The 15,549-nt window shown below is 35.1% G+C and overlaps 1 protein-coding gene across 12 annotated transcripts in view; it reads right to left on the reverse strand.

Moving 5' to 3' along the window:
- Positions 1-236: 236 nt before the first annotated feature.
- PlexB (plexin B) overlaps positions 237-15,549 on the reverse strand; it is a 362,229-nt gene continuing 346,916 nt past the window's right edge. For 5 of the 12 annotated variants that reach the window (XM_087356028.1, XM_087356031.1, XM_087356027.1 and 2 more), the window contains exons 13-23: positions 13,911-14,331; positions 13,506-13,565; positions 10,046-10,188; positions 8,417-8,550; positions 7,922-8,270; positions 7,124-7,183; positions 6,171-6,324; positions 5,399-5,584; positions 4,537-4,891; positions 3,740-4,103; positions 237-3,323 (exon numbers count right to left, since the gene is read on the reverse strand). In XM_087356028.1, the coding sequence (XP_087212154.1) occupies positions 3,216-3,323; positions 3,740-4,103; positions 4,537-4,891; positions 5,399-5,584; positions 6,171-6,324; positions 7,124-7,183; positions 7,922-8,270; positions 8,417-8,550; positions 10,046-10,188; positions 13,506-13,565; positions 13,911-14,331 (2,334 nt within the window). In that variant the 3' untranslated portion in view covers positions 237-3,215. The remainder of the gene's footprint in view (positions 3,324-3,739; positions 4,104-4,536; positions 4,892-5,398; positions 5,585-6,170; positions 6,325-7,123; positions 7,184-7,921; positions 8,271-8,416; positions 8,551-10,045; positions 10,189-13,505; positions 13,566-13,910; positions 14,332-15,549) is intronic. The other 7 variants (XM_087356039.1, XM_087356038.1, XM_087356034.1 and 4 more) reach the window with 6 other exon arrangements.

The following is a 15,549-nucleotide window of genomic DNA, read 5'->3' on the forward strand; positions in this document are numbered from 1 at the left end:
TTTTTATAAGAACTTTAAAATAACAAACCAATACTATGCAATTTGCATCACAACCACTTCCAAAATCCTGCCAACTGATTCCTACTAGCAAGATCAAATTATTACTACAAACAAAATAAATCAGGATAATATATTTCTAGATTGAGTTAAATCTGGTATAATAAGAGAAATGGCTTACTCTATAAAGCTCACTGGAGAAATGAGATGTTCGTGCAAGTGTACAAAAAGAAGGCAAATTAAGAAATATTCAACATATTTTATTTCATAATGTGTAACCAGAAAGTGTCCAGTACATGCTGACTATTGAATCTAGATATTTAAACAGTCATACACACTTTTTACCTTCTGGCAACACTTAAAGATCTCAATGTTTAGTGTTGGAAGATAAGTTACACAATGTCAAAAATGAAAATATTATAAAAAGTTGGCGTATTTGGAATTACCTTCAGCTGCATACGATACAAAAGTCTAATAAAAAAAAGTGAACCATCTGTGAGCAATTCTTATATCCCAATATAATGTAGTGGGATAAGCATGGTGTTAAAATTGTTCAACTTAGACAGAAATAAATTGTGATTCTGTTTATTTGATTTTTAAGTACCAACATAATAGAAGCAGAAACAGAATCACAAGTATTGGAATTCTATCCCCTATGGCACATGCTGTCAAATTTCACACACAGGGATAAGTTACAGAGAGAGAAAAGACTATAAAAATAACGTTCCAGTCTGCACCATATGATGTGTAATCAGCCACTTTACTTCAGAGAAGAAGTCCAACATTTTTCTCTCTCCCCCATTAGAGAATAACATAATGGCAACCCATTGTTAGTAGATGTAATACATCTACAGAGCCATTAGGGCCCATGGTGGTTAGTCAGTGTAAACCCATCTCATCACCATTGCACTAAATGTAGTTGCACCAGGAAAGTTAAGTCAGTGATCCATCAAGAATTGTTGTGACTAAATGCTGCTAAATTTTGCCATGCAAATGTTCTGTCTGTCAGAATAAAATACTTGTATCAACTCTTGTCCAGTCTTGTCTTGCTTCTGAATGGCAGAACATGTCAGTAATAGGAGACTGCCACATGGGTCACTCTGAACTGACTTTCCATGTACAACAATGTGAACAAAACTGGTGATGAGTTTGATGACTCTTGCTCTACATCCTTCATAGGCCAGCGCTTTTCCTTGGAGGTGTAGCACCATGGGTATATAAGTGTTTGTGTGTAAAACAATAGTGGGTACCCTTTACACCAGTTTTTCCAAAATTTTAAACATTTGCATACGCCTCTTGGGGATCTCAGACTTACTGGCATGCCCGCTCTCCAAATTATATCAGAATCAGTTAACTTGCAAGCAGTCAAACCACATTATAAGTAAGTTTTAGGCACAAATTAAGAAAGGCTATAAGGTAAGCTAAAAAATTTAAAGAAACTTATGAGCTTAATCAGTATTAACAAATTTGTTCGATTTTCTTTATATTAGAGATCATCTGACAGCAGTCAGAACTCTGGAACAATTTTAAATAATTATTTTTATGCTGCATACCCCTTAAAATACTGTAGCATACCACTAGTGGTACACATACCACACCACCTTGGGAAGCAGTGCATTGCACCATTTTCTGATGAAGGGGACAAAATTGACTACTGCTCTGAACTGACATGGCTGATCACTCATGATTATTTAATTTATAGCTGCCATAAAAGCTTCACATCTTGCATGTACCATCTGCTGTTGGTTCTATTGCAAGATTAGCAAATTCAATCGAGGACATACAGATTTTTTTTGGCATTCAACTGAAAGCTAGCACATTAAAACACAAACATTTGTATTATAAATTTACAACCATATGCAACAACTGAAGTAAAATGTAATATAATGAATCTCCAAACATTATACATATGTATGAAAAAAGCATTATGGATAAAAGACATTCAGAGACCAGGAGCTGCAATTAAATATGATGCATAAAAATTCTTTATCTGTACCATGATTAGGGCTCAGCCTTAGAAATATTTAATAAAAAAGTATACACAACAATAAATTTGTTACTATACATCCCCCCAAAAAAAGAGGAGGGTGAGGGTAAAATACTGAGGGTACTGGGTCCTGTTGTCATTTCAACACAAGCTAGAAAGAAATCATTACAGTGCTTGATGTGTGGTTTGGTCCCAACTCCTCCAAATACACAAGTGTAGCTGCTGTCAATTGAAACATAAGGGCACAGCATAGCTTGGACTAGTACTTTTCTACGACCATTGCAGCGCATTCAAAACACAAAGACATTCATGCACGGAACACAACAGGAGCCAGAAAATGTCATCCATAACTGTGTGCACCAGCTATAATAATTGGTAAATTATGTCATAAGATGCTCTTCACAGTCCATCTGCCAACCATTCTTCTGACAAGCCACAGAGTTTTCAGTCTTCCAACAATAAGATCGAGCTGGCACATTATGCTAACATAATGTACACCCAGATACAAAGTTGCCTCAAATAAGCTATCATCTACATCTGCTGCATAGTGCATGAACATGCACTCACCTATGGGAAGGGTTCTTCAAAGTTTTAATTACTGTACATATGATACAAACTTACACGGATCTCCGGACAGTCTCTTTCTGGCCTAGCATTATTTTTAACAAAAGAACAACAAAATAATGGCAAGTCATTTCCAGCAACTTACCGTAATTACAAAGTTAAAATTTTGTAGCAGTATTTTCTAGGAGTTTAATTTTATATAAAAATGGGAGTTTAAAATAATAGCTCTGTAAATCCACCCATAAATCTAGATCCTTGTGAGGGGACTTTTTGACACTTTTTTCTCTAGTATCATATTCGAGGCACTCAATGTTAGGAAACTATTGTGCTTTTAAAAAAGACATCTGGAACTCTTGACTGTCCTAATAGTCTCCATACTCCCAGTATTTCTAGGAGAGAAGGCAGACAGGAGAACATCATGTGCTTGACAAACATCCCATCCACCCTGCCACAGCCGGATTCGCTCATTCACTAATGCACCACCAACATCTTTGTTCAATTGTTCCATCACCTGATCCCAACAGAGAACGTAACATAACAGAACATCACATCACTTGCAGTCCCCTGGATCACAGTTTACAGTTGCATGTGCATGAAGCATATCACAGTCTCTTCTCTTTTTATCTCAGTAGAGATTGGCCAACAGGAGATCAGGTGACTCGCGCCGTCAGCATGTTGATGTCTCCTCTCCATCCAATGTACAACCCACATTTTCCAGTTTGTGAGCCAGATGCATCTTCTTGCAGTGAGGATCTATATCAAGTGCATCCAGGATCTGTAAGTCACAGAGCACACAGGAGTAATCTTTCAAATAAGTTTCTGAAAAGGCAAAAAGGGCTGATGGCAATAATCAGAAGAATGATAAAAATCACAGAATAGTTTCTCTCTGGGCCAAGATTTGAATCCAAAATCCTCCTGAATATGAAGCATAAGTGTTAACCACTTGGCCATGACATTTAGTCTTAAATACTTGTATGTTGAACAAGCATGCAAATTTTCATCTGTTGAAACACAATGTGCTTGCTTTCCTGTGTACAGACATAATAACCTCAGCAAATAATATACGTGAATAAATTTTACTTTCTTTTATAGTAACCAAAGAAATAAGCTAGAGAATTTTTGGTTTAAGACATGGACACAAAGAATGGCCCCCACCCAGGACTACACTAAAACTACTGGAGCACCACCTACCTGATCACTATACTTAGTGACATAGATGTATAGCTCTTTGAGTGCAGATACTGTGTCAAATTCTCCAATCTGAGACACCGAAAGCTGCTGCATGGCTGTGCTCATTTCCTGATCTGTTATTTGGGGCAACATCTGGACGTCATAATAAAAATTTGCTACTGTATGTCGGTAGTGAGGAATATCCTTGGCAAACAGAAGTTTATTTGATGGAGAATCTTTCCCTAAGCGATGCTCTGTTGTGGAACAAGAATCCATGAATGTCTGAGCAATGACAGACAGACAAGAATCCACTGTTGTTGTTTTGTTGATGTCAAATATGAAGTCAGGGTTCTTGATAAAATTTACCCAAAACCTCAATGGAAGACTGTAAAAGAAATCACATTTTATTTAACTATATTTGTGAAGACATTTATACCATAAGAAAGGAGATGCTTCATTTTTAAGATGTTGCAGCAGAAAGTGTGACAGCCCTGAGAATGCACCTTTACAGATCCTTACATAAATTATGAAAGTTCTATTGAAGGTGATTACAAATTAGTATAATTAATATTTCCACTGACAGTTTTACAATTCTTACAATGAGTAGGTGTACACATTTTACTATGAATGATTATCACTGTATGACAAAATGCCATTTTATAAAGTAACTGCAGCCAATAATTAAAAAAGAGTAACTGACCTATTGGAATGCTACCAGCAGTAAGCACATTATAACTTTGTGTCTGGGTCTGCAGCACTTCTGTCAAATTTAAATTTATTTTAATAGTGGGAACTGTTTTAATATGTAGATGACTCACCTGTTTGATTTCCAGGCATGAACCACCTCAGATTCAGTGATATTGTGCTTCTTGGCTGCATCATCCAGAAGGTCGAACAGCCACTTTACTGCTGGAGGGAGAGCTTCATTAGCTGTTAAGATGGTGTTGAAGAAATCATCCACAAATTTCTGAATTGTGCCTTTTGTGGACAGTAACCGTGTGAGAAAGATTTCAGGGATGGCTTTGTGTGTGCGTTCTGAGGATTTATTGTTTTGGTAGTGGTGCTCATCAATCGGTCGGACCAAGTGGTAGATGCGGAGATTCGATCCTGCTTCCACATCACCATTGGCTGTAATAATTGGGGACAGTGAGTTCGTGAAGTATGTACCAGTGCCTGTAATCATGGATAGAAACCACTTTATGAGAGAGTGCACGCAAATAATAATGACACATGGCATACATATATGTATATCTTCTTCTCCAGACACAAATATTCCATATTGTTAACACGCAACTTATTTTGTCACTGTTGAGACATTCCACAAAGCCTTCTGAAGGGATTAAAGGTAAATTTCACAAAACTTAGTCAGATAATTCAGATTCAGTTACATAGTACAAATTTGAATTTGAATTAATACATGTCTGAAACTTGTTTACAATCCCAAATAAACTACATTTACATACCAACTACAATCAATCCTCTTCATGCTTAGTGCTTTTAAGCAAAAAACTAAATAATTAATTTGTTTGCATTTCTCATGGTTAATGTGCTTCCATTATGGCAAGTCCACAAATGAGTAGCTTCTAATGTCTAAATATGACAGTCATGGTTAAATTTTACTCACTTTCTTCAATAACATACAGCAGAAAAGAAAAGTGTTTTGCTCTTGCTGAAACTCACAATTTTGGCAAGGCTGTTTGCAATTCGCATTGAAGCTGTCATTCTGCCGAGGAATCAGAGACATCACTGCAGACTCCTTTACTCCATAATGAGCTAATGTGTTCAGCTTCTTCCAACCACATATGGTTTTGGTAGTTAAATCCTCATCCTGTAAGGTCAAATGACCTCCACGTCCATGCCTCCATTCTGAATCAATATAAAGCAATATCATCAACTAAACTAACGTGTAAATAATAAGAAACTATCAAAAATTCTGTTCAAGGTTACAGTATACATCTTAGTTCTGCATAAATATGAATAAAACACTTTATATCATTTATGGGAAAGATACTAACAATCTGGTAATCCTTTATTGGATAATGAAAGAAACATGGTAAGTACTTTCTCATATTTCTCATATTAACTACTGTGTATCACATTGTTTTCCTACATATTGAATGCAAATACTGAACGTGAAAAGTTATAGAAGCCCATGTTCAGTATTACAATATAACTTAACCACCATCTGTTGCCTGTCATGACTACTTATTCATTGCGTTTACAGTTATGCTCTGTATCTACTGATCTCCTTGACCCACAACCTTAGGACAAAGGACCCACTTAACATGGATTATTTACATGGTGCAAGACAAAATATTTTTGGTTAAGAATATCAGTGTGCCAGGATTCACTTAGGTCAAAAATTTTGTGAGTTACATTCTCTCTTGTCTTTCACCCTCACACCCAAAAAATGTCAACAAAATAACTTACTCAGACAGTATAAGATACCTACCCAAATCTACTTCATGGATAGATGGCCTCATTGAGAAAGGCGTATTTTTATACAGGGCATCCAAGATTTTGGACTTAACTTGACTAATGGTGTCACAATCCAGAACTTTACACTGGATCTTCTCATCAAGATCATCCTGAACCACATGAAGGGTCTGCAAAAATGCAACAGTTCTGTTTGAAATTTGGAGTTCAAAAATATTTAAAAATGTGTATCTATAAACACTTCTGTTATTGCATGCATTAATGCATAAAGAGATAGATTACTGAACAAGCAAGAGTATGTAAGTATCAAGGGGGCTAGAAGACACAAATCATGATTCTTCTGTTATGCAAAGTTTTGGTTATGTGGCAAGATTTCTGATTATCATGAGGAATATGAAGATGACTGTTTTATGGGGTATTGCATTGTATAGTTTGGTAGATACTGGCCAATATATCTTAAACGCTGGTCAGTATCTATGAAAATACATGGTAGAACATCCCAGATAACAGCCACATCTTTTGAGTTTTCCCATGAAAACAATTGCCACACTGTAAAGAAAATATCAGATAACACACAAAAATTATAATATAGTCCCTACTGAAGTTACAAATTCAGCTTCTTACATTTACACATCATCATCATCATTTTCAGCTATTGAGTAGAATATCACACAAAGACAATTACGCAAGAATTAATTATTCCCAAGAATTTTTCTGAACATGCAACTGCTTTAACTCTGAATAATAAAGACATCCTAAAGAACTGACAGACCTTAATATACATTTCACAACATTACCCACCCATCTATATCTGATCTCACTATCACAGAGAATTATATGGCAATTCCAGCTACCATAACCTGAATTCCAAACAATACAGCAAAGCAACAGGCAACATCCCAACACCATTACAAGCAACAAGAAAGTTTTGGGAATGGAGAAATATAATGATATTCTCATTGCACATACTTGATATGTTTGGTAAGGGATTTTTTCATAATGTGGATCCTCTTGCACAAGATGGATTGTCTAGGGAAAAAAAGAAAGGAAAAATATATTGATGACCAAACATAAAACATAAGCAGTACAGAAACTCCCATACCACAAATGATAACCAGTAAGCATTGGCTCTGCTGAGCAATGGTACCCAGGATGCAGTATGTTACACTGGGGTGACCAACCACCTGTAGCATTTTCTGGATGTACAAACAGAATACTTTCTGCAGAAGAGAATGTGGCATAATGACAATGTGAAGTAATTAAAACTCACATTAAAGCACATTTTTATTGAGCTATGAAGTGCTGATATCACTTTAAAAGTAAGTCTGCACATAAAATAGTACAAAAGGATTTGAAACATGCAGTTGTTTCCCCCAGTCAGCACACCGCACCACAATGCATGCAACTTTTCCAATTTAGAAACTTCTTAACATAACATGTAAAAATAGTAGTATAAATCAGAGTCTATTAATTGCATTAATTCACTAAATTATGTATCTAAATAATGAGAAATTATTTTTATATGCCTTAGAAGAAATTGTATTATTAATAATATGAAGAAATATCACAGACGAGGCAAATAAAGCAGCAGCCACTGTCTAGCCCTGATAAACAATGAGACAATACTGTAACGTTTGCAATTCTGAGATAACATGCAAAAATAAAAAATATTGCTACAAAAAACCTACAATAAACAATGAATGCATATTCTGTACAGTAAACTGTTAATGTATTGTGATAAAAATGTTTGGCATGAACATTACTTACAACCATGCCATGTTCTATCTGCTCTCGTAGCAAGCGTTCTTCAGACAGTGAGTAACGAGCATCATGTGTAATAGCATCAACGGGGCCTTTCTCAATCTGGTGCTTGATGGCTTTGAAGAGCAGGAATAAGGAAGAACCAGCATAATCCTTCAAGTAGTTATACATACAAAGAGCCATCCAGTTTGTTAACATTTTCTCCACCACTGACTCTGTTCTCCGGAGCATTAGTTGCGGATGTTTGGTGAGCACAGATTTGTCAATGAGCCGTAGTAAGAGGCTTCTAAGGACATCAGTAGCATACTCCATCTTACCCATAAGCACAACCATCAAGAGTGACGCAACATTAACTCTGTGGAAGTATAATTTACCATATGTTAAGAATGGTTAACTTCTTGTTTGAATTATCTTTAATACCTGAAAGTGTTTTTATGCAGATCTTTGACATTAATGAATATTTGATGACATTCTGAAGTGACCTGAATAATTACAACTTACTTGTCTCTAATGTTGAATGATTTCTGTGCCTCCAGTGTCTCAATGAAGGTTAGAATGAAACACTTATTGTTGATAAGCTGTTCAAACTGAAGCATTGCTGCATCATAATTTGTTCTTGGTCCATTAATTCGCACCTATATTAAATTTTAAAAGAAAAGTGCATTATTATGTGCTGAGTATGTTGACACAATATTTTTTATCCTTGTGTTGCATCTTACATACAGTCAACTAGATACAATTTCCCTTATAATAAAAATGAATAATTCAGCTATTCCGAGATGACCAGTATATCTTGATTCAGCGACTTGCTAGCAACAAGAAAGATATTAATGACAACAATGTGATATTAAACTTTGCTTATTTTTTCTATGATGCATTTTCTGAAAATAATACATTAAAATATTTTATGAGTCCTTATGTGATGTTATGAACAAATGGTTCATTCCGATGTGAACTAAATTTTGAAGAAGTTTCCAGTACACAACATTCAGTAACAATGACGTGAAACAATAACATTTACTAAAAATTAGTAAGTGCCATCAATATCCTGCTTTCTCAAGTGTCTGCAATTCATTATATAAAATTAACCTTTATTGCAATATGATAGTGAGATGCATAATCAGCTGGACAGCACATAAGATGTGACAAGATGATAAAGATTAAGTCTCACTGCTGGGAATTATTACCGTAGTTCCATGAAACAAATAAAATAATTTAAATGAACCATTTTCAGCTCTTTGAGTTTAGCACAAGCTTCCACATTCTGTCAGTACTTAAATGTAGAGTATTCATAAAATTATTCTTATATGAGTTCAAACATTATACTTTATACACTTTCTAAAATTTTTCATAATTCACAAAATTTATAAATATGTTCTTTAAGTTGTAACAATGCAAAAATTAACATGTGAGAAAAAAAAACTGCTACAACACAAATTTCAAATTTGTACTTTGTACTATAGTATTATCTTATACTTATGTGACATATATACAAATGATGCATTTATTCTGTATGTCTACAGCTGCTAAACCCTTTCAGTAGTACGGAATAGTTCTAGCGATATGGGAAAGCAAACTGTTCATCACAAGGAAAGAAAACAGTTCTGCAATGAGTATTCTGTATACAGAGAGATTTGTTTCAAATAAAATATTGCATGGATGTTCAAAGACTGACAATCATTTAATACTGGTTAATGCACAACCAAGTGACATGCTTGTTTTTTGACTGCAAAAAGTTTAAACTCTCATATATATATATATATATATATATATATATATATATATATATATATAAATAGTATGCTGAAAAGGATTTGCAGGGAATTATTGAAGCACTCACTTATAAAATATACAAACCATAGCCAACAAAACAAACCAAGGAGGTATTTAAGCCTTAAGAAACAAGTGTGATTCAATTGTAAACAAATAGTAAGGAAACCAATTTTAAAAAAGCGTAATATATCATATACTGAAAACATATTATTTGCAGTGAAGACACCACCAGGTAACAGAAAATTCAAACCCAACAATGAAAAAAATAAAAAAAATAACACCGCATCATGCAGGATGCAATGAAGTTTGGAATACATAATTTTAAGCTACAATGCCTTTATCTAAATACCTCCTTACCTTTGGATCATTTAGAATGGGGTGATCACTTACACCAGGAAAAAACACCTTCATAATATAATTCTTGTGATCTAGAGTTGGAATTCCTGAAGATTCCAGGTCAGCTGTGAGATCTGTCATGTCAGTCTGTAGTTCAGCAAATGCTAGACAAAATAATAAAATTATCAATACTTTGCTCTATTTTATTTAACGCTCCCTACTGCTGCAGCATGCACATATATCTATAATTTTATCCCAAATAAATAATATTCCTTGTAGTGGATGTTGTATTAAGTCCCCAGAAATTAAGCAAACACTCAAATGAAGAAAAATTCAAAACTCTGCATATTAAGTTCAGTACTCCTCTCATAACTCAAGATCAAAAGCATCAAAATGAACAATTATTGTACATTTTCATTCTGCATAAACTACAATTTCAAAATAAGCATCACATCACTTGAACTTGTAGTTACAGACTTGTTTTTTTTTTTTTTTAGAAATAAACACACCTATGAGCTACAGCTTTTGACACAGAAGGAACACAGAGAAACAAATATAAAAGTGGAAGGCAGGAGTCACTAATTTAAATACAGTGGAACCTCAATTATCCAAAAATTTCAGTTGTTACATCTCTGCTTCTTTCCCTTGTGTTTGGTATTTTAATATTTCGGTATAGAATGGACAACATGTTGATAGAAACTGTGAAATTTTGAAACTGCACAACTGAACAAAATGTCAATACCTATGATAATAAATATGTGAATGACAGCCTCCTGGTTTTTCTTGCGATGTGGACCATTGTTGATGAAAACCATTTGTAATACTCCCCAATGATTATAGATAAGATGTAAATGTAAAACCATTCATTATACATTTTTGCGGCAAGATTGAAAAGTTTATGACTTCCAACCTTCAATATAATACAAATGGTTATTTGCCAGTTAAATTAGGTTAAGAACAAAATTGTCAGTGCCATCTTAATATTCAATAAGAACAAAAGTGGAAGACTGACAATTCCTTTAAATGCTATTTCTAATTTAGCCTAGTAATTCATATTTATGACTAACAATGCAAAACCATTACAATTGCACACCACGTGAATTATTAAAAGAATCTGTTGCCCTTCTCTGCCTTCACACTGGTTAATTGAGGTTCATTGTAGTAACAGAAAACTACCCTTCCCTACTCTTAAAAAAAATTACACTACCACTAATGAAAGTTATATACGTAGCCACTTCAGCCTCTAACTCGTTATGCTCTACATATTAATAACTATTTCTAACATCTCAAGGATTTAAAATATGTTACTGATGTTAAAGGTTTCTCACTTCTTTTCTTATAATTAAAATGTCAATAATTGTTCATCATTCACCTTTCTCTTTCTTTCAATGCAATGAAATAATCCTTACTCATCTAGATGAAATGATGGACAATTACAATGCACAGTGTAGGATACATTAGGCAGGATGGAACACATCGGCATTTGTATTACAGCTCCCCATAGCCACAGTAGAGCACATTTCCCTCCATCATGTACTGATGGCTGGGCTTATCCAACATGAAATAGGGAATTGCTTTTGGATAGGATCAACTATATCCATATAACAGAAACTGGCAAGACAAGCATTTAAATTCAGGAATTGCAACAACTGTTTATAATAAATCTGTCCATAGAAATTAATTTGATTTTAATAAACAAACTATTCTGGAAAGTAATTCACCCAACAGAACTTGTGTTCAAATTTCCCTACTGCTGGCTTTAAAGCAGATAGATCAGATGTCATACAATGGAATAAAGTCTTCTTGGATGACAGCAAAATTAATTTTCCTATGTTTTTGGGACTAATCCCATATGTAGCTGATTGCCCAAGAAGACTTAACTGTATTGTCACCACAAAATCTTAAAACCTTATTAAACACTGGACTATGACAATAAAATATTTCTGAATTTGAAACTCAGTCAATCAAACATCATTTTAGAAAAAAATCAGTATACTGAAAATTCTTGAAACATGAAAGTGAAATGTATTTTGGGTCAAAATCTGGGCTGTCATTTTATTAAGGTCATATTTAACTTGAAGAATGCTGTCTTCTGGGTTATTGCGCCCTGATGACCGAGGCAGTATGACCTCTGAAATGTTGGTGGAAATCTACTAGACTACACGGCGCAATAACCGAGAAGACAGCAATCTTCAGACTCACCGCTGTGAAAACCTCAAATCCTATATATTTAACTTGTTAAATGGTCAACAAATAAAACAATATTCTGGTGAAAGAAACAGTACTTGATAAAAAAACATTTCAAAATAAAAATAATTTTTCTGATTAGCCAACTGTACGGAATTTTATTCAACATGCCTTTGAATGCACTACCTAACGTAACATGTATGGCTGACTGCAAGAAAGAAGAGAATGGACTCTTTACTCTTTTATTCTATTAAATATGTAAGAGAATAAATGTTATATGAAGTGTATGTGAATTAAATGCAGTTGTCTCCTCTTAACAATCCTGAAATAAACAAATTATTAGGAAATTAGTAAGATAAATATTGATATACTTGATGCACATACGTACATTTTGGTGTACAAGTAGCTGTTTACGAGAAAGGTCATAAATGTAATTTTACATTAGATATGTTTCCTAAATGATTATTATAAAGTGCTATATCAAATGCTGATGTTATAAAGCACTGAATGAGACATGATTATGCATTGTGAATTGGACAGAATACAGGAGAAAGCAGGTACTATGCTGTTCAAGATTTTAACAGAGTATCTCCTGAGTTACTCCAATGTTAAACTTAAGAATAAATAATTCTGAAACGAAACTTGAATATGCTGTTTCTAACATCTGATTTCCTGCAAGATTAACAGTAATGAGTCAGAACTTAAGTTGTAACATCACTTACTCCAAAATGTAGGTTATGGTATACAATAAATGTAAGTGCGGTGTACGTGCACATGTGCATTATTTACATGATGCTATCTGACTTGTGAATGCATTAAGCAACCAGAAGCTGATCTAAAATCAGCAAAAACTGATTGAAATAAAAACCATAAATAAATTGTAACATTCATGGCTTTTCCAAAAGGGTGTTCCATGTTATGTTATTTGCCTAAAAAGAAGTTTTATTAGTAAAAATTCATGTTGCTTCTCTTGCCAGTTAAATTCTCTGACACGCTACCTGGATATGTAGGTAATAAGAACAAAGCCAGATAACATGGTGGCACTTCTATGTGACCAGTGCAAAGTTGTGCAAGTCGCCCTTGGCTGTCAGGAGCCAATTATTACATGTCATGCAACAGTATCATTATTTAGCATTCTTCCTAGAAGAAAAGCACTGTCCACAGGATTAGTTCATGCTGTTCAGGCTGTAAACAAAACAATCTCAGGCACTCAGTTAGTAAGTTAAGCTTCCAAGATGAAACAAATGCAATGTGCAGACGGAAGAAACTACAATATTAAGCGCAGTGGCAATACCATGCAGGAGGCGTGAACCACCATTGCGCCGTGGGTCCCAGGTGCACATCTGAGCGAAAGCTGAAAGAAATGGAAAACAAGACCCCTTTACCACTACTTGTATTATAACTAAATACATCGAGAATTGTGAATGAATTTGTAAAAGATAATATTTAATGCCGATATAAAAATTTTGTTTAGAACCAAATAAAAGCATAATAAAAGAACAAATAATTTTGTAAATAAAGTTTGATCTCAAAATAATAGAACAATAGCAAACTGAATATATGTTGCATATCCAATACGTGCTTTCAGGTCCCACCACATGTCTAAGACAACCAGCTACAAGTGCATGTTAAAAACAGTGAACTGCAACCAAAGTACAGAACTATGCTAAAGAAAACAAGCAAGCATGCACAGACTTACCTTGCTTGCATTCTGATCTAACATTGCTTTCCAAGGTGTCCATCTGAATCTGGATACGTTTGTATTCACGCTCTGCTTGCGTGGACTTGCGTCGGTACACGACCAGCACGATGACAAACAGCAACACAAGGAAGAAAGTCCCTGCAGCAATTCCAGCAATTGCTTCAGGAGGAAATGAATAAGGTTTCATGACTTCATAACGTAGGTATCCAATTGGAAAGCGTAGACTTCGACCGACGCGGACCACCACCAAGGGCAAACTAGTGTCTGTTTTTATTCCAATTTCATCTGTACCAGATGGCTGAACTTCAGGTGGTGTACAAACCAACTGAGTCATGGCCAGGGATGTAACATTACAAGGACGTGTTCCAATTGTTACATTTACATCAGATTCATCACTTGCAAGGTTCAAGTTTTCACCCTAGAAAATAAAAGTCAATTTTATGTATATATCAATTGCTATAATGTACACATAAACATAACACTAAAATTACTTACAATTTTTCATCAAGAGAAGTGCACTAGTTACGATACAGCATGTAAAAAAATTACACATTTGTTTACATTACGTCTTTAATCTTTACTGTCTATACATCATATATAATGTGTTGTCCAATTTGCTGTGCATTATTCCAGCATACTGCTAAACCATTAACCCTGGAGTTACTTCTGGAAGGCAGTACCATAGTACAGATGCTCTAATTCCCTGTTTCTCTATGATAAACATTAAGAAACTGTACAATTAATTAAAAATAGGCCATAGTTTTTCTGTATTTGGGCTATCTTATGCAGCAGGGTTGGATAAGTAGTGCATTGTGACTGGACATGTGCAATATTTACTGAAAGACTGCATAATGTGATCTAACTGCACATTATAAATAATCCATAAAATTTTTTTAGTCTTATGGTTTCAATGAATCTCTCTTTCAAGTCGCTGCTAGACACCATAGCAAGCCATCGGCTGTTTTACGAGGTTTCACACCTTTTCTCTTCATACACCCGCTCCCACCAGCAAGGTGGCAGCATAATTCACGGACACACACAAACAGCTTTTTACTTCACTTTCTCAAATATATGGGAGACAGAATTTGTGTTTATCTACAATACTCAAAATGGGCCGTAACTATGAACCCATAATATTACAATGCAAGGGGAAACTATTGAAAAATTTATTAAAAATATGTAGCTGGTGGCATACACAAGATTCCACAGTCACCATCCCAAACCTCTGCCATCATATACTGGTAACTTATTTGAAAAGTGCCCCTTGCTGTAGCCGCGCGGTCTGAGGCATCATGCTTTGGACCGGCGATATGGAATGCGTGCTGGTTTGAGTCTCGGGGGAGAAGAAATTTCCTCATGAGCTTTCGACCAGTGTATGGGACCGGTGCCAACCCAGCATCGTGAGGAAATTGGGGAGCTACAATGGGTAGCGTAATCCGGTCATGAAAACTAGCAATGGCTGGGGGTTCGTCGTGCTGACCACACGTCACCCTATATCTGGTTGGATGATCGTTCACCTTTGCTTAGGCATGTGAACGTGAGGCCAGCAGTCAAGCTAGTCGGCTTGGGCTCTCTGGAGCTGTTACGCCACAGATAATTTTATTTTTTTATTTAAAAAGTGGTGTACCATTAATCC

The sequence above is a fragment of the Zootermopsis nevadensis genome, unplaced genomic scaffold (assembly GCF_977971745.1).
Source record: "Zootermopsis nevadensis isolate Lab colony 2312 unplaced genomic scaffold, Znev_1.0 Znev_ptg000025l, whole genome shotgun sequence".
Classification (NCBI taxonomy): Eukaryota; Metazoa; Arthropoda; class Insecta; order Blattodea; family Termopsidae; genus Zootermopsis; species Zootermopsis nevadensis.